The sequence below is a fragment of the Ahaetulla prasina genome, chromosome 7, assembly GCF_028640845.1.
Source record: "Ahaetulla prasina isolate Xishuangbanna chromosome 7, ASM2864084v1, whole genome shotgun sequence".
NCBI classification, from domain to species: Eukaryota; Metazoa; Chordata; class Lepidosauria; order Squamata; family Colubridae; genus Ahaetulla; species Ahaetulla prasina.
In genome coordinates, this window is record NC_080545.1 from 4,664,244 (window position 1) to 4,683,721 (window position 19,478).

Consider the following 19,478-nt stretch of genomic DNA (forward strand, 5'->3'; position numbering starts at 1 on the left):
CCTCTAGGACTGACTTGTTTGTTCACCTTGCAGTCCAAGGGACTCGCAGGAGTCTTCTCCAGCACCAGAGTTCAAAGGCCTCCATTCTTTGGTGCTCAGCCTTCCTTGTGGTCCAACTTTCACAGCCATCCATTGCAACTGGGAAAACCATCGCCTTGACCATACCCAATTTATCTACAAGTCACTAAATGAACTATTGTAAGTCAAGTCAAGACTATCTGTTCTCCCTTTCACCATTAGAAAATGTAGGAAAAGATTGAAGTGCATCAAGACCTGGATACTTATTCATGCTTTGGCAAGTCAGTTTCTCTCTTTTTTTTTTCTTTTTAGCAATTGTATTAATTTCATGAGTCTGGAACCATAAGCCTGGCATGTTTTTTATCTGGAAGCTTGAGAAGCTACAAAATAATGCAATCCCTGCAAACTTTTTCTCCAGCCAAGATCTGATTTATCTCCCTGCACAATAACTCCTTCAAGAGAGCTTTGAAAGCAGATACATCCAGCTGCAGAATTCAATATTGTGCCTCTCTGCCTTGTATGATACCAATCTTTTGGGAGAAAGTAAAAACAGGATTGGCTGGACGAGAAGGCAGATTTGAGATGAAATGAACCTATTTTCAAGTTGCCTCTCATAGCGTAAAACTAGTTAGAGATGCATCAACCTCAAAACAGCAGCACAATTCCATAAAGTTATATACCGTGTTTCTGCGAAAATAAGACCCTGTCTTATATTTTTTTGAACCTCAAAATAAGTGCTTGGCCTTATTTTCGGGGAGGTCTTATTATTTTGGGACGCGTGGAGCGAGATGGGGCTCCTCTTGCCATCTTACCTGATTTCCAGTTCTGCGTTTAAATATTTTCGGGGAGAGCTTATTTTCGGGGGGGGGTAGGTTTATTTTAACGCATGCGCTCAAAAGCCCGATTGGGTTTATTATCAGGGGATGTCTTATTTTCGAGGAAACGGGGTATTTTTTTAAAAAGTCTATCCGGTAAACAGACAAAATCAGATTTGGGTCCCAGTTGAAAACCTAAAAATCCCAGGCAGTGACTGTTTTTTCCTGGAGGTGTAAAAAAGTATGTGTGTGCGTTTTTTTTTTAAAAAAAAATGCAAAGTCTTTGACAGAATTCATGCATCTTCTGTATTTTGTCCCTGGTGTTTTCGCGAGTGTTTTTCAGGAAAACGAACGAATGTAGCCGAGATTCGTCTTCGGTAGCTCTGAGGTTGCGTTTCGATGTATGTTGTAAAAATCTATGCTGTGGGGATTTGAATGATTCATTTCGCTTCAAGTCACTGGATTTTGAATTATCCATCTGTTGCAAAAAAAAAAAAAATCGGCTTGGTTAAAATGGATCAGCTTTCTCGTTTGATAAAGAACTCGCCAAAGCACCAACTGACATTCTTTTCTTAATTAAAAATAGAAAGTCTTTTTGATTAAGGTTCATTAACTGGTGGCTACTGGCTAGGCAGCTGCTCTCCCTGCAGATAAATATCTATTGGGATTCCAGCTGTATGAAAGATGTAATCTGTAGCTCTGGTACGCCTTGAGATTTTAGATAATTTCAAGAAAAAAATCAGGAAGCTGCATAGAATTAGCGCTTCTTATATGGGTCATCCTCGACTTATGACCCCAATGGAGCCCAACATTTCTGTCGCTGAGTGAGACTTTTGTCAAGGGAGTTTGGCCCCGTTTTAGGAGAAGTTTGTCATGTACCACTGAGTCAAAAGCTTTACAGAAGTCTATGTAAAAGTCTTCTGCAACCTTGCTTGCCAATCACTGCCGTCGTTAAGTTAGTCACATGGTTGTTAAGTGAATCTGGCTTCCCTATTGACTTGGCTCATTGGAAGGTCTCCAAAGGGGATCACGTGACCCTGGGACACTGCAGTCGTCAGAAATGTGAGTCAGCTGTCAAGCATCTTTCAACCATCATAAATATGAACCAGTTACCAAATAGCTGAATTTTGATCACATGATCAGAGGAATGCCGTAACGGTTATAAGTGTGAAAAACGATCATAAGTCACTTTTTCATTGTCGTTGCAATTTTGAATGGTCACCAAATGAACTGTTGTAAGTCAAGGACGACCTGTATACAATAGTGGCCAAAATTGTGGAAACATTTTGGGAAAAGTTTCTTTTCTAAAACTAGCTAATAACACCACGTTTTTTGGGAGTACCCTAAAATTATATATCAATGGAAAGATAATTTAATCATGAATGTGATGCAATAACTTTTAGGAAGGGTTTGCTATTAGAGTAGCAGTTCCAGTAGAAAGAAGAAAAGTGAAACATGTAGAAAAAACATGATATACAAAAATTATCACCATGTCAGTTAATCCTTAGTTGGGTAAACTTTAGCATGAATGACGGCCTTACAAGGTCTTCCCATGGAGTGAACCAAGTCTTTTAATTCTGCAGCTGTTAACATGTAGAATAGAATAGAATAGAATAGAATTTTATTGGCCAAGTGTGATTGGACACACAAGGAATTTGTCTTGGTGCATATGCTCTCAGTGTACATAAAAGAAAAGATACCTTCATCAAGGTACAACATTTACAACACAATTGATGGTCAATATATCAATATAAATCATAAGGATTGCCAGCAACAAGTTATAGTCATACAGTCATAAGTGGAAAGAGTGAAACCAAGATTGAATGATGGCTTCTATTAACTGGGTTTTATTGCTGGGTCGCTTCTAACTAACAAGTTTCTTTAGTCAACACCATAGATTTTCAATTGGGTGAAGGTCTGGGCTATTCCCAGGCCATTCCAACAGTGGAATATGATTATCCTGAAACACAAAAAAAAAAAAAAAAAGTGCTGTTATTAGCCATTAAACCTCAAAAATACACTTTTCCCAAAAGGTTTCCACAATTTTGGCCACTACTGTATGTTTTCGCATCTGGTCCCCTAAATCGTCTTAGTTGCTCTTCTCTGCACTTTTTCTAGAGTCTCAACATCTTTTTTTTTTTTTACAGCCTGGTGACCAAAACTGGATGTTGACCTTAGCTGATCTCAAAAACAGCTAAGCAGGCAGACATTTGTAGGGAAAACTCAGAATAATAGACTAGCCTGAGAAGTAAAATATATCCTAAAAGAAAGCCGTGTCAAGACCTTTTCCAGATCATTACCCCCAAACCTAATGAATATATCCATGAATTTCACAGGAGCTGAGCCGAGGGAGAATTAATCTTACATGCATTGATGTTGTATTTAACAAGAATGTTCTCTGCCTTACGTATTTACTCATTTTCCTTTTTTTTCCTCGCATTAAAAAATGACCACCTATTGCTTTCAGGGGCACCATGGAGGTCTGGGAGGCTCTAAATATCCATATGCACCCCGACTATATATTGTCGTGTGCCGGGAACTTAATATTTATATCACTAAGCACACGCTCTTAAATCAGCGAGGCTGAATTACATCAGGGCCCCAGGTCTGAATAAATAGGCAGAGAATTATGACATCACCCAGTCCTTCTCTTGCTTCCTGGACAGACAGACAGACAGACAGACAGACAGACAGACATGTGTGTGTGTGTGAGTGTATGCATATATATGCATACACACTGTATATATATAAAAGGAAGAAACAGCTGCGAGCACACATTGCTCCCAGTAGCACGAAGCTGAAGCCTGAAGATGACGAATGAGACTTCGTTGAAATGTTGCCAACACACTTCCAATTTTAGGCGGGAGAAAACCCAAATAACCAAAGACCTACATACATACATACATACATACATACACACACACACACACACACACACACACACACACACACACACACACACACACACACACACACACACACACACACACACACACATATATATATATATATATATATATATATATATATATATATATATATATATATATATATATTCTGAGGTTTTCATGGGTGTTTGTATGTAGGTCTTTGGTTATTCGGGTTTTCTCCCACGTAAAATTGGAAGTGCCTTGGCGATGTTTCGACGAAGTCTCATTCATCATCTTCAGGCTGGTGTTTACAGCTTTGTGCTTCTAGGAGCAATGTGTGATCGCAGCTGTTTCTTCCTTTTAACTGCTAGTGGGGGTTTGAACCAATCAGTAAACTAGAATAAAAAAACCAATGTTAGATCGGTTAAGGTTTGTTGTTGTTAGTTGCGAAGTCGTGTCCGACCCATCGCGATCCCATGGACAACGTTCCTCCAGGCCTTCTTGTCTTCTACCATCCCCTGGAATCCATTTAAGCTCACGCCGACTGCTTCAGTGACTCCATCCAGCCACCTCGTTCTCTGTCGTCCCCTTCTTCTCATGCTAGGACTTATTTTCTAGTTGGTTCTTATTTTTGAGGAAACAGGGTATTCCCCAAAGACCAGAAGGCAGAATGAGAAGCAGTGGATTGATACCAACCAAGGAGAGAAGCAACCTAGAACTAAGGAGAAATTTCCTAAGAGTGAGAACAATTAACTAGTGGAAAGTTCAAAGTTACAACGGCGATTAAAAAAATGACTTATGACCATTTTTCATACTGTTCCATTTTTGCAGCATCCCCATGATCAAGTGATCAAAATTCAGATGCTTGACAAGTGACTCATATTTATGATGGCTTTCCCGGGGGCGGGGTCATGTGATTCCCCTTTTGTGACCTTCCAACAAGCAAAGTCAACAGGGAAAGTCAGATTCACTTAACAACCGTGTTGCTAACTTCAACAACTGTAGCAATTCACTTAGCAACCAAGGCAAGAGAATAGGGCAAAACTCACATCATAAATATCTCACTTAACAAGAGACATGTTGGGCTCAATTGTGCTCATATGTTGAGGACTACCGTGTCTGATGTAACATGCAAGGTACATTGTGGTGATGAGTTGTGATTCCTTGTTACCTTTCCATCTTCTGAGGATATAACGCTGCCTTGTGTTGTGACCCAGGCCCAAGTAGGTAGTAGTAAACTTAGTCCGTGGAAAAACAAACTTTATTCGAATAGCTGGGAATTACTTGATTCCCAGCGTCGTTCAACTCAACGTAAAACAAATGCCTCCCAACACAAATTCCTCAGTTATCTCACAAACCTTAGTCCAATTAGGCAAACTGCCAAAGGCCTTTTTTGGCAAACGTTCAGAAGTCACAAAAATAAAGATGTATACGAAGCAGAAGATGAAGCAGAAGATGACGCTACAACGTTGTTTTCCGGCAAAGTTGAAATGCCGTTGCTGGTCGTTTAAACCTAATGGGAGGGGTCAATCATCCCTTGGCCCTACTCCCAAGCCATCCTCTTTGCTTGAGCTACTCTTGCCTTCTGGCAGCTCTTCTCATGCGTGCATTAGGAACAGACTCCTCCTGTTCCTCTGCCTCACTACTACCAGTCTCTCGAGGCTCTGGAGTCCGCACATCATTCCCCGATGGTCCTGGCCTCACCTCAGCCTCATCGCTGTCCAACTCTGTTGCCAGCTCCATAGGCTGCTGATGGACCACGACACCTTGGTTCAAGTCAGACATAATAATAGAGCAATGATACAAGAGATTCAGGGCTTTGTTCCTTCGGGTTTGTCTTTTTTTTCAAATCCTTCTAGGAAACTTGTGTTGAAATCTGAATACTTCTGACACACGCCTGACTTCTTACTGGTGCAGCTTCTTTAGAGGAAGTAAGGAACAATTGCAAAACAAGAGAGAGAGAGAGAGAGAGAGTTTTATGAGAAGCAAAATGACATGTTTTGGGCACTTCTGAAGTTGCTTCGAGATTTAACATCTCATGCAGCTTCTTTGCAAAAAAATGCAATCGATTGGATCTCGCCAAGATCCTCATTGCAAACCAGGGAAGACCATTAAGGAATGGCTCCCTTTAGGGTGCTTGATATTTTTCCCTTTTGGAAATTGACGGTCGTTCTTGGTTGTGTTTAGGTTGTCGTAAGGACAAACCTTCCTGAGGGCTTATGCCAGTGATGGCAAACCTTTTCCGGACCAAGTTTCATCGGGGCCACGACCAGGAAGAGGAACTGTCTGGGGGCATGCGCGCGCCGGATAAAGTACTTTTGATTTCCGGCGTGTGCATGCACACCGGCCAGCAAGTCTTCCAGTGGTGGGATTCAACCGGACAACTGGTTCGCTTCGTGCGCGACAAACAGGCGAACTGCGCGCAGGCAGTACATTTGAAAACAACACCTTCTACAGCAGCTCCGGTGACTGAAAGAGCTGCGGCGTGGCAATTCGCGCTGCCGCACTGATCAGCTGGGCTTCAAACAAAGGAAATAAAGGCAGGTATATCGCAGGGACAGGCAGGCCCAGCTGATCGTTGGAGCGAACCGGTTCACTCTCAGCTGATTGTCGGAGCTACCGGTATGCCCGAACTGGTCTGAACCACCAGAATTCAACCCCTAAAGTCTTCAGGTTACTGCCGCGCATGTGCACACACCAATCAGCTGGCCGGCATGCATGCTCATGCCAGAAAATGGAAGACCAGCTTTTCCGGTTTCCAACACTGCTGCACATATAAAGGCCAGCTGATTGTCACGTGTGCGCCAGAAACCCAGAAGAGGAACGGGCAACATTTAATATACCAGGCGACATGGCTTAGCATGCCACTTCGGACACATGTACCGTAGGTTCGCCATCACAGGCTTATGCCTTAATTTTAGCGAAGGACAGGTTGAAGTTAATCTCCTGGGGAGACAGCAAAAAGAAAAAAGAAATTGCAAGTATGGTTTTAAAATCAGCGCTTCTTCCGAAGCCATACAAGTTAGTCTCATGCGCTCTGATCCAGTCTCCTTATATCTTTGCCCAAAATTATTTTCACTCTAGAAATAGCCGTTGTCCATTTCAGAGGGAAAGTCAAATAATTCTTATATCTGGAGATTTCCCCCCCCCTACTTCCGAGATTTTTCAAATAAATAATTTGAATTTAGAGAAGATTTTTTTGGGGGGTAGGGCAGGGGGAGTTGGGAACAACAACATATGGGGAAAAGAATGGTACTTTTTCGTCGACTGTGGTCTTGTTTAAAAAGAAATTCCCACCCCATCAGATGCTAAGAAGACATGAGTCAGCACTAATTTGATTTCAGCTGCGCTTCTGAGATTGAAAGAAAAACACGCTTTGATTCTGAGTTTTTTGGCTCTTTGAAATTCAAAGGTAATCTCATCTGATTTGATCTGATCTGCTTTGGGATTCAGTTGGAGGGGGAAAAATTGGTCCCTAGGCGATAAAGGAAGAACATCAAAACTGTAGTTGCTTCATTTTTTTTTTGTTGGCGGAGGTAGATGAAAGTTGCAAGAATCTTTTAGAGGACATCAATGGTGCCAAAATTCAACTCAATATCTTCAATACTTTGTAGAATTGTTTTTCTGTAGCTCTTTTAAGGAAAAAAACAACAACGCAGTGATCTCCAAATTGTCTAACAATTTTTTGTGGAAGTAGATCCTCTGTTGAAGAATTAATTTAAACATATATTTTGCAAAAACATCCAAGTTTTTGGTTTTAAGCTCTCGGTTTTCTACTCTTTTATCTGAGATGCTATGTTGAAGAATCCCAAAGGTGCTTAGATACAGATAAACGGAGTGGGAAGGGACCTTGGAGGTCATCTAGTCCAACTCTCCGCTGAAGCAGACCCTACACCATTTCTGACAGATGGCAGTCCAGTCTCTTCTTGAAAGCTTCCAGTGATGAAGCTCCCACAACTTCCGAAGGCAACTTCTGTTCCATTGGTTGATTGTTCTCACTGTCAGAAAATTTCTCCTTATTTCCAGGTTAAATCTCTCCTTGATCAGTTTCTATCCATTATTCCTTGTCTAGTCTTAGGGTGCTTGAGGAAATACGTTGACCCCCTTCCTCCTCTCTGTGACAGCCCTTCAAATATTGGAAGACTGCTATCATGTCTCCCCTGGTCCTTCTCTTCACTAGACTAGCCAGGCCCAGTTCCTGCAACCGTTCGTCATCTGTTTTAGCCTCCAGTCCCCTAATCTTCTTTCTTGCTCTGCACTCTTTCTAGAGTCTTAATATCTTTTTTATAGTGTGGTGACCAAAACTGGATGCAGTATTCTAGGTGTGGTTTTACTAAGGCTTTATAGAGTGGTATTAGTACCTCACTTGATCTTGATTGTATCCCTCTGTTAATGCAATTTAGGATTGTATTGGCTTTTTTGGCTGCCACCGCACATCGTTGGCTCATATTGAATTGGTTGTTCACTAAGACTCCGAAATCCCTCTTCTAGTTACTGCTATTAATCCTGGTTTCACCCAGTCTATATGTGTACTTTTGGTATTTCCTGCCTAAGCGTAAGACTTGACTTTTCTCTATGTTGAATTTTATTTTGTTAGCGTTTTTCCCCCCAAAAAATTCAACTGGAATATTTTTTTTTCTTGAAGACATTTCGCTTCCCATCCGAGAAGCTTCTTCAGTTCTGCTTTGAAATTCCCCACCATTCCGTCAGAGTTGAAGAAGCTTCTCGGATGAGAAGGGAAACATCTTCAAGGCAAAAAAAAAAACCCCAAGAAAATCCATTTGCCTCTTGAAAAAAGCACCTTTGGGAGTCACCATGACCTGGATGAGTGAGAATCTCTATAGATGTTGAGTTAAAATTCTGTGGTTTTTCAGGGAACATTCAAGGTTTCTCTCAGATTTCTGATGGGTATCATGGAAGTAAGTAAGTTAAACATTTATTCATGGTCCCAACTAAAAATCTTTTCCATTAAGATGTCAGATTCATTTTTATCCTAATTTAGCATTTGGAGGCAAGAGACTGTAAGGTTCTTCCTATTCACACACGCACCTGGAACAGGTTAGAGACTACAGAAGCTTTGAATTATGTGCTAAACAAACTTTTACTATTAAAAAGGGCAGTAGTTCAAAAAAACTGAACCAATTTTCTCTACTTTCCTTCACTCGGTACATCCACTTCCCTTGTCTCTCTCATGCCTCCCACACAGAGTTCCAGCCTATAACGAGTGACTTAATTTGTTTTGTTTTTGCAATTTAAATACCATGACTCAAGGGGAACTCTTGGGCTTTTCATTGTAGAAGATGACCAGGCTGAGCTGGAGGGAAGGGTCAAATGTATCATCAGTCACGAGTCACTGCATGTCTGCAAGAGATGAATAGAATATAGAATTAGAAGAGAAGAGAAGAGAATAAAATAAGAAAAGAATTAGATTAGATTAGAATAAATACTATAGAATAGAATAAACTAAAATAAAATAAGAAAAGAATTGGATTAGAATAGAATAGAATAGAATAGAATAGAATAGAATAGAATAGAATAAGAAAAGAATTTAGAATAGAATAGAATAGAATAGAATAGAATAGAATAGAATAGAATAGAATAGAATAGAATAGAATAGAATAGAATAGAATAAGAGGTTGGGTTGGGATGGATTGGATGGGATGGAATAAAATATAATAAAATAAAGAATAGAATAAATAAGAAAAGAATTAGATTAGAATAGAATAGAATATAGAATAGAATAGAATAGAATAAGAAAAGAATTAGGAATAGAATAGAATAGAATAGAATAGAATAGAATAACCAAGTTGGAAGGGACCTTGGAGGTCTTCTAGTCCACCCCCTGTTTAGGCAGGAAGCCCTCTACCATTTCAGACAAATGGTTGCCAATCTCTTCTTCAAAACTTCCAGTGTTGGAGCATTCACAACTTCTAGACGCAAGAGATCTAAGTCCGACCTACCTTGAATGACTTTCTTATCTCCCGCTCATTTCCCTTGACTGTTAGTTGGCCAGATTCTTGTAGAGAGCTTAACCTTGCAATAAATCATTATACTCAATTGAACTGCCTGAATTTCCTGATTTCTCCTGTGCTTGACATTCATAAGATTTCCCACCCCCCCCTCCCCATAAAACCTACAAACAAAATACAAATGAACTGTTCCCAGGTGCTAGTGAGAGCAAAACACTTCTCCAGTTATTATTATCTTATTAAGGTTACAATTTACGAACACAATGGAGACCAGAATCCCCGTTGTAATATAGACAGGGAGTCCTCGACTTACAGCCGTTCATTTAGTGACCGTTTGAAGTTACAACGGCACTGAAAAAAATGACTTAGGAGCGTTTTTCACGCTTATGACCTTTGCAGCATCCCCACGATCAAAATCCAGACGCTTGGCAAGTGGCTCATACTTACGACGGTCGTAGTGTCCCGAGGGGTCCCCTTTTGTGACCTTCTGACGAGCAAAGTCAGTGGGGAAGCCGGATTCACTTAACAAGCAGGTGACCCACTTAACAAATGCCCTGATTCGCTTAATCGCGGTGGCAAGGAAAATCGTAAAGTAGGGCAAAACTCCTTTAACAAACGTCTCACTTAGAAGCATGGATTTTGGGCTCGATGTTGGTCGTAACTCGAGGACTCCCTGTATACAGTTGTCCTTTATCAGGTTGACTTTCTTGGAATGATGCAACGGACAGGTGTGTCTGTCTGTCGTGTACCACCCCCACTCCGACGAACGAGTCAAGGAAATCCGTAACAAACTTGGCAACGAAGTCTTTGCAGCCTGCCAAGTTCCTTCGAGGTTTATCAGGGCAGGCAGGAGTCCAAGTTGTGACTTCAGTGATAGGGTCTGATATCAGCAAACTAGATAAGACTTTGCTTGACTCAAGGTTGGAATGCCAAAAGCAGGTCCTTTATATAGGCTGTGGGGTGTGGCTCCATGACTCAGCATTTATCCAGGCCTGCCCCGCCCTTCCTTCTGCTGGCGTCGCCTCTCAGATCTCCGGAAGCGAGGGTCCACCCACTGTGAATTGTCTTCAGCTGGATCTGCTGTCAGCGTCTGGGAAAGGGAGGGGTCAGAGGGAGTAGGCCCGGGTAATTCTACCACCTGGCTGGCTTCCTGCTCTGAAGGCTGAGCCAAAGGAACACACGCTGTCTGAGTGAGGTTTATCGGGCTTCCCCTTTCAGTCCTTGAATCCTCTCCGGGCATGGGGCCAGGGCCAGGGGCTGGAGTCATGACAGGGCTTTCATCTTCATTATCAGACTCAGAGTCTGATAAAAGGCCCGGTTGGAGACGAGAGGGGCCCGGCTGAGGAGAGGAGGGAGGACGAGTCACAACACTGTTGCTTCCTCCTGCAGAAAACAAAGGGAAAAGAAACCCACTCCATGACTACCGGAAAACAGCGGATACCTCATTAATAAGGATAGACAAGGCACTGAAAGTGAAAACGAAGCTGCTAAATACGACAGAACAGTGTGCCAAGAGATGCAGCCGAAGTAAAGGACTTTTATTCATTTGCAGGTAAGGAATGTTGCAATTTTTTTTTTTGGCATCTAATGGTTCTACTCAGTGGTGGGATTCAACCGGTTTGCATCAGTTCGGGAGAACCGAGTTGTTAACTTTCTGAAGAGTTTGGCGAACTGGTTGTTGGAAGGAATCATTAGGGCAGAGAACTGGTTTTTAAATTATTTGAATCCCACCACTGGTTCTACTTTTTAGAAGACGCAGACAGAAGCAGCTGGAGGGAGCCAGTTCTAAAATATAGTACAAAGCTATATTTTTTCTCCCGGGAATAGGACAACTCGCCGTGGCCCATTCAACATGGTCATCCTGCCCTGGTCACCTTTCCGGGATCAACTCACCACAGGACAACTCACTGCGGGAGTTTATTTTGAGGTCCTGTTCTGACCTGGCTCCCAAACATGACAAACCCTCTGTAGTTAAATAAATATTCCCTTCATTAGGAGCACCGGCAGCCCCTGCAAAAAGTTTCTCTCTCACTGCAGGCTAACAAGTCTGTCCGGCAGAGAGAGGAATAGTCATCTGCCACACTTATTCATCTCCACCCCTTGCCTTTTATCCTGAGATGGGCTTTCACTAGCAGCCATGTCTCTTCCATGCCAAGGACCGGGATTATGGGGTCATTAAAAGAAGATGAGGATGAGGCTGATGTTGTAGAGGTTGAATTTTCAAGATCTTGGAGCAATGATTGTTCCCTTGCACGGAGTGTTGGATTTTTCAAGCGTTTCATGGTTAAAAATGAAAACAAAGCCTATAGCTTTGTTCTAAAAAATAAAAAAAAATATTCCAGTGGAAGTAACAAATATTCTCTGCTTATAGTATAGACTTCATGAGGGGGTGGCAGAAAAGTTTGAGATTCTCCAACTTTCTTGAGTGTGACAGATTCTGGGCTCCATCTAGAAGTTGTTTGTGAGGTAACTGATACTTAATTGGTTGAGACTCAGAAAAAGTGAAGGATAATAAGACTCTACCATACAATAACGTAACATTTTTTTACTCCCACACAGCTTACTCTTGTGCAAAATTTAATTTTTTTTAAAAAAAACCCATTTCCTTTCCATGTAATCATTTTTGAAATCAGAGTTAAAACCCCCGATGATAAATCACCAGGACCTCCTCTGCTCATAAATTATATTCTCATCATCAGAGTCCTTCCTACTGAGTCCAGCTGGAGTGAAGCCCAAAGAAAATGCTTGTTTACATTCTTCAAGTTGTGTTTTCTGAGTCTATTAGGTACAACATCTTTTATTCGAAGAAAACAGGCTTCAGGCCTCTATCATCAGCTGAGCAAAGCGATGATGGATCAGAAACTTCTTGGCCTACCGTAACCTTTCCAGATATTTTGACCATAGCAAAACCTTCTCGGACTGGTAAGATTCCTACATTTGTCTGGATCAAACTCGACTCTCAATGAAAAAGGCTAGTCTTCTTGAGTCAAGAGGAAGAAGAGAAAGAGGAAGAAGAGGGAGAAGGGGGAGAACGGAGAAAAGAGGAGGTGAAGGAGGAGAAAGAAGAGGAAGAGGAAGAAAATTATTTTATGTGAAGTTAAATTACTTTTATCTAGACTGAGATTTTCGGCTAGGAAGCCTCCCTGAAGCCTCCTGGGAGCAAAAACGGGGCTATCATCAGCTATCATCAGCTGAGCAATGCAATGATGGATCTGAAACTTCTTGGCCTACCATAACCTTTCCAGATATTTTGAACATAGCAAAATCTTATCGGCCTGGTAAGATCCTACATTTGTTTGGACCAAACTTGACACTCAATGAAAATGCTAGCCTTCTGGAGTCAAGAGGAAGAAGAGGAAGAAGGGGGAGAATGGAGAAAAGAGAAGGAGGAGAAAGAAGAGGGGAGAAGAAGAGGAAGAGGAAGAAGATTATTTTACGTGAAGTTAAATTACTTTTACTTAGACTCTGAGATTTTCGGCTAGGAGGCCTCCCTGAAGCCTCCTGGGAGCAAAAATAGGGTGTGTGGAGACTCCTGAAAGGGGCAGAGCCAGCATCAATTTAACTACCGGTTTGCCCGAACCGGCTCGAACCAGCTGAATCCCAGCACTACTGCTAGTTATGGTAATAATGAAAGCCATATGTCCTCATAGAAGTTAACTCCGCAATATGTTTTATTTTCTATCCAGAGCTTTCGCATTTGACAAAACAGCCAAACGTTGCCATTGGTTATCTTTTACTAGCCTAGAAAATGGAGTCAGGAAGAAACATGACAATGCGTTCCTTCTCTATGAAAAGAAAGGTACGTAAGTGGCTAACTTGGGTGAGCCATGCTACAGAGCTCAGACCATTTTTGTTGTTGTTGGAGAAGAGTTTCATGTGATTATGCAAAGAAGGTGGGGCTGTGGGTTATGGATCAGGTGGAAGGGGGATGAGGGTTTTTCCTTGTTCCCACTGATGCTGTTTCATTCCACCTTTAGAAGAGAATATTGGTTGCTCAGGGTTGAACTGTGGGGTACTTGGTGCTCTCTGAGTTTAGTTGTTTCCTTGCAGATGTTTCCTTATCTTCAGTGGGGGAGGAGGAGGAAGAAAGAGGAAAGAGAAGAGAGGAGGAAGAGGAGGGGAGGAGGAGAGAGGAAAGAGGGAGGGTAAAGAAAGAGGAGAGAGGAGGAGGAGGAAAGAGAGAGAGGAAGAAGAGGAGAAGAAGAGGGGAGAAGAAGAAGAAGAGGAAGAAGATTATTTTATGTGAAGTTAAATTACTTTTATTTAGACTCTGAGATTTTCGGCTAGGAGGCCTCCCTGAAGCCTCCAGGGAGCAAAAATAGAGTGTGTGGAGACTCATGAAAGGGGCAGGGCCAGCATCAATTTAACTACTGGTTTGCCCGAACCAGCTGAATCCCAGCACTACTGCTAGTTATGGTAATAATGAAAGCCATATGTCCTCATGGAAGTTAACTCCACAATATGTTTTATTTTCTATCCAGAGCTTTTGCATTTGACAAAACAGCCAAACGTTGCCATTGGTTATCTTTTACTAGCCTAGAAAATGGAGTCAGGAAGAAACACGACAATGCATTCCTTCTCTATGAAAAGAAAGGTATGTAAGTGGCTAACTTGGGTGAGCCATGCTACAGAGCTCAGACCATTTTTGTTGTTGTTGGAGAAGAGTTTCATGTGATTATGCAAAGCAGGTGGGGCTGTGGGTTATGGATCAGGTGGAAGGGGGATGAGGGTTTTTCCTTGTTCCCACTGATGCTGTTTCATTCCACCTTTAGAAGAGAATATTGGTTGCTCAGGGTTGAACTGTGGGGTACTTGGTGCTCTCTGAGTTTAGTTGTTTCCTTGCAGATGTTTCCTTATCTTCAGTGGGGGAGGAGGAGGAAGAAAGAGGAAAGAGAAGAGAGGAGGAAGAGGAGGGGAGGAGGAGAGAGGAAAGAGGGAGGGTAAAGAAAGAGGAGAGAGGAGGAGGAGGAAAGAGAAGAGAGGAGGAAGAGGAGGGGAGGAGGAGAGAAGAGGGAGGAAGGAGGAGGAGGTGAAGAGAAGAGGAGGAGGAAAGAGCTTTAACCAAAAACTTTCTACTATTGACCTCACCCCATTCCTAAGAGGACCATAAGGGGCGTGCATAAGCACACAAATGTGCCTACCGTTCCTGTCCTATTGTTTTTCTTTTCTTCTTCCTATATATATATATATGTAGGTCTTTGGCTATTCGGGTTCTCTCCCGCGTAAAATAGGTAGTGTCTTGGCGACGTTTTGACGAAGTCTTATTCGTCATCTTCAGGCTTCAGCCGTGCTTCATGAGCACTAAGCTGAAGCCTGAAGATGACGAATGAGACTTCGTCGGCATCATACCAATTCTTACGGGGAAATAACCAATAACCTACATGCAAACACCATAAAACCTCAGAAAACAAATATATATATATATATATATATATATATATATATATATATATATATATATATATATATATATATATATATATATATATATATATATATATATATATATGCATGCTTATACCTCCTAATATTTACTCATATATATGTTTATATACTATATAAATTTTTTGTATGATGTTTTGACAAAATAAATAAATAAATAAAATAAATAAATAGAGAGGAGAAAAGAGGGAGGGAAGGAGGAAGAGGAGGAGGAAGAAAGAGGAAAGAGAACAGAGGAGGAAGTGGAGGAAGGGGGGGGAAGGAGGAAGAGGAGAGAAGAGGGAGGGAGGGGGGAGGAGGAGGAGGAGGAAAGAGGAGAGAAGAGGAAGAGTAGGGAAGGAGAAGAGAAGAGGGAGGGAGGAAGAGGGAAGTAGAAAGAAGAGAGGGGGTGGAGAGGAGGAGGGAGGGAGGAGGAGGAGGAAGAGGAGAAGAGGAAGAGGAGGAAGGAGGAGAGAGAGGGAAGGAGAAGAGGAGGGAAGGAGAAGAGAGAGGGATGGAGAGGAGGAGGAGGAGGAGGAGGAGAAGGAGGAGGAGGAAGAAGAAAGAAGAGGAGGAGAAGGAGGAGGAGGAGGAAGAAAGAGGAGGAGAAGGAGGAGGAGGAAGAAGAAAGAGGAGGAGGAGAAGGAGGGGGAAGAAGAAGAAAGAGGAGGAGGAGAAGGAGGAGGAGGAAGAAGAAAGAGGAGGAGGAGGAGGGCCACGATGACAACTGTGGAGTCCTTGGTGTTTTCTGAGCTTGGTTGTTTCGTTGCAAACATTTCACGATTTTAACATCATAACAAAAAATCGATTGAAACAGACATTTCAAGGCCTCAATCACCCGCTAGGTTTGTCCTCCTGCTCTTCAGAAAACGTTCACCTTCCTTTTGTCTTTGTTTCGTTGATTCTAACAGACTACATTCAAAACTGCATCATTGGGAAAGGCGCGACCTACAAGGGGAACATATCGGTCACCAAAAGCGGGATCGAATGCCAAGCCTGGAATTCGACCATACCTCACGAACACAGGTAAGATTGGTGGGATCCACCCTGCCTTTTCCAACAACGGGGGTTCTTTACATGGAATAGGATCCTGGATCTCTACAGAGAGGATGGCTGTAAAAAGTCAAGATCGTAATCCCTTGATGGCTGCCATCTTCTTCCCTTTTTGGACGCTGAGCTTGTCGATCGAAAGGTCGGCAGTTCAGCGGTTCGAATCCCTAGTGCTGCCGTGTAACGGGGTGAGCTCCCGTTACTTGTCCCAGCTTCTGCCAACCTAGCAGTTCAAAAGCACGTAAAAAATGCAAGTAGAAAACTAGGGACCACCTTTGGTGGGAAGGGAAGAGCGTTCGGTGCGCCTTTGGCGTTGAGTCATGCCGGCCACATGATCACAGAGACGTATTCAGACAGCGCTGGCTCTTCGGCTTTGAAACGGAGATGACCACCGCCCCCTAGAGTTGGGAACGACTAGCACGTATGTGCAAGGGGAACCTTTACCTTTACCTTTATGGGTGTGTTGAAGTGTGATGGAAACCTTCTTGCTTTGAGTAGCTGACCAACACGTGTTTCGTGGTATGAAAACAGGAACGTACAGGAAGTCCTTGACTTAAACCATTCATTGAAGTCCCAACAACAGAGTGGTGTGGTGGCCTAGAGGTGCAGCTCTCGCCTCACAATCAGGAGGCTGTGAGTTCGATCCTAAGTAGAGCCAGATATTTCTCTCTCTGGGCACAATGAGAATGTATCTGCTGTACAAAACTCCACATTGGTGACAGGAAGGGCATCCAGCCAGTGAACACTCAGCTCTAATCAGTTGCCCGAACTCCACCCCGCGAGGGATTATGGGATCATTAAAACAAGGTGATTGGAGTTACAACAAAGAGGACTTATAATTGGCTCTTGTTGCTTTAGATACGTTTATTACAATTTTTTTTCTGGGCCAGGCTGAAGGACGATAGTACATTTAGGATAATCTGGGTGTTTGCTACGAACTTGGAGTGAGAGCTTATCTCTCCTAGCCTGGAAGATTTTGCTCAGATGTGGAGAAGGATATTCCCCTAAATACAGATAGTCCTCTACTTCTGACCACAATTGAGCCTACAAATTCAGTCGCAAGAGGGGATCACGTGACCCAGGACACTGCAACAGTCATAAATATGAACCAATGGCCAAGCGGTTGAATTTTGACCACGTGACCTGGGATGTTGCAAAAGTTGTAAGTGTGGAAAATGTTCATAACTTCACTTTTTTTCTGTGCCGTTGTAACTTTGAACGGTCACTAAATGAACTGTTTTTAAGTCAAGGACTGCTTGTACGCTGCTCTCCAAGAGCGGAGCGCACTTGAATGTAAAAATGAAGTGGAATTATCAATCAAAAAAGCTTCCCTGAAGCCTCCTTTGGTTTAGAAGTTGTAAAATAACTATACAAAATCGTGATGGGCTGCATTACGCAGCCGAGTGTATCATTCAGGATGATACCGCTGCGCCATGGTGGCGCAGTGGTTGGAATGCAGTACTGCAGGCTAGTTCTGCTGACTGCCGGCTGTCAGCAGGTCGGCAGTTCGCTCCTGACCAGCTCAAGGTTGACTCAGCCTTCCATCCTTCCGAGGTGGGTAAAAGGAGGATCCAGATTGTTGGGGGGGCAGGGCAAGAGGCTGACTCTGTAAACCTCTTAGAGGGAGCTGAAAAGCAAATTGAAGCAGTATATAAGTGCTATTGCTTGCAAAAGAAGGAAAGGAAAGGAAGGAAGGAAAGAAGGAAGGAAGGAAGGAAGGAAGGAAGGAAGGAAGGAAGGAAGGAAGGAAGGAAGGCAGGCCAGAAGAAAGAAGGAAGGAGGGAGGGAGGGAGGGAGGGAGGGAGGGAGGAAGGAAGGAAGGAAGGCAGGCAGGCCAGAAGAAAGAAGGAAGGAAGGAAGGAAGGAGGAGGAGGGAGGAGGAAGGAAGGAAGGAAGGAAGGAAGGAAGGAAGGCCAGAAGAAAGGAAGGAAGGAAGGAAGAAATAAGCCCAATTGGGCTTTTGAGCGCATGGCAATAAGGTCAAGCGCTTATTTCAGGGTTCAAAAAAATATAAGTCAGGGTCTTATTTTTTGGGGAAAACGATATCTATGTATTTATTTATGTATGTATGTATGTATGTATGTATTGGGGTGGGTTCTACTTACCTTTACCACCGGTTCGCAACGGGACTGCGCATGTGCAGATCACCCCATGATGACATCATGGCGGGTGGGTGGAGCCTCCCACTGGTTTTACTACCGGTTCTATAGAACTGGACCGAACTGGGAGCAACCCACCACTGGTATGTATGTATATCTGTCTATCTGTCTATATGTCTATATATGGGTGGATGCAGTTATGTTTATGTATGTACATAGCATTTGTATATGTGTGTTATATATGTGTTTAGGTCAGTGATGGGTTGCAATTTTTTTTTACTACCGGTTCTGTGGGTGTGGCTTGGTGAGCGTGGCTTGGTGGGCGTGGCAGGGGAAGGATATTGCAAAATTTCCCCATTTCCTCCCAGTCAGCTGGGACTCGGGAGGCAGAGAATAGATGGGGGTGGGGCCAGTCAGAATTCTTACTGCCGGTTCTCCAAATTACTCAAAATTTCCGCTACTGGTTCTCCAGAACTGGTCAGAACCTGCTGAAACCCACCTCATGCTTTCTCTTGAGAGCAGGCAACGGAATTTCATTTTTAATCTGGGCCGAAGCTCTCACTCGAAAAATTATGAGAATAAACGCTATCTATCTAGAATATATGGGTCGAGGAAGCCCACGGTCAGACCGTTTAATTCGTGAAGTTGGGGAGCTTCGGAGCCACATGTGCATGCCCTTATATACTGTAATGATTGTCATTTTAAAACTAGCTTTTTACCTTCGAGCTATCGAGGTAAAGATCTTCAGAGTAACTACTGCCGGAACCCGCGAGGAGAGGAAGGGGGCCCTTGGTGTTTTACCAGCGATCCGGAAACACGCCACGAAGTCTGCAAGATCCCGCTCTGCTCGGAAGGTAACGCCCGGGCGGTTGGGATAACCTGGCTTCAGATTGGGGTGACGGTTGGCATCGGGGGGGGGGGGAAGGGGGGAAACATCGCCAGAGGTTGGGTGTCACAAATGTTAGGTTACTCCTCCCATTCCGCTTTGAGGTTTTTCTTTCCTGCATCTCTACAACCCCCTCATCACTTTGTGGGGTGGGTGTTTTTGTTTTTAAATTACATTGTAGAGTTGAATAATGGTGTTTGTTTGGCTTCTCCCGTCTCTTCTGTAAGCCAAGGAGAAGAATGAGAACTCACAGAAAATATGTTGGTGATAAAGGCATGGTATCTTGGAGCAGTGGGACTGATATTCAAAATTTTAGAAATATATATTTCTAAAATATATATAAAACCGTC

General features: G+C 42.9%; 1 protein-coding gene across 4 annotated transcripts in view; it reads left to right on the forward strand.

The window, feature by feature from the left end:
• HGF (hepatocyte growth factor) overlaps nucleotides 1-19,478 on the forward strand; it is a 93,569-nt gene that overhangs the window by 16,658 nt on the left and 57,433 nt on the right. The window contains exons 2-5 of one of the 4 annotated variants that reach the window (XM_058191179.1): nucleotides 11,062-11,224; nucleotides 13,359-13,471; nucleotides 16,005-16,119; nucleotides 18,969-19,096. In XM_058191179.1, the coding sequence (XP_058047162.1) occupies nucleotides 11,062-11,224; nucleotides 13,359-13,471; nucleotides 16,005-16,119; nucleotides 18,969-19,096 (519 nt within the window). Of the gene's footprint in view, nucleotides 1-11,061; nucleotides 11,225-13,358; nucleotides 13,472-14,153; nucleotides 14,267-16,004; nucleotides 16,120-18,953; nucleotides 19,097-19,478 lie in introns of all 4 variants that reach the window. The other 3 variants (XM_058191180.1, XM_058191177.1, XM_058191178.1) reach the window with 3 other exon arrangements.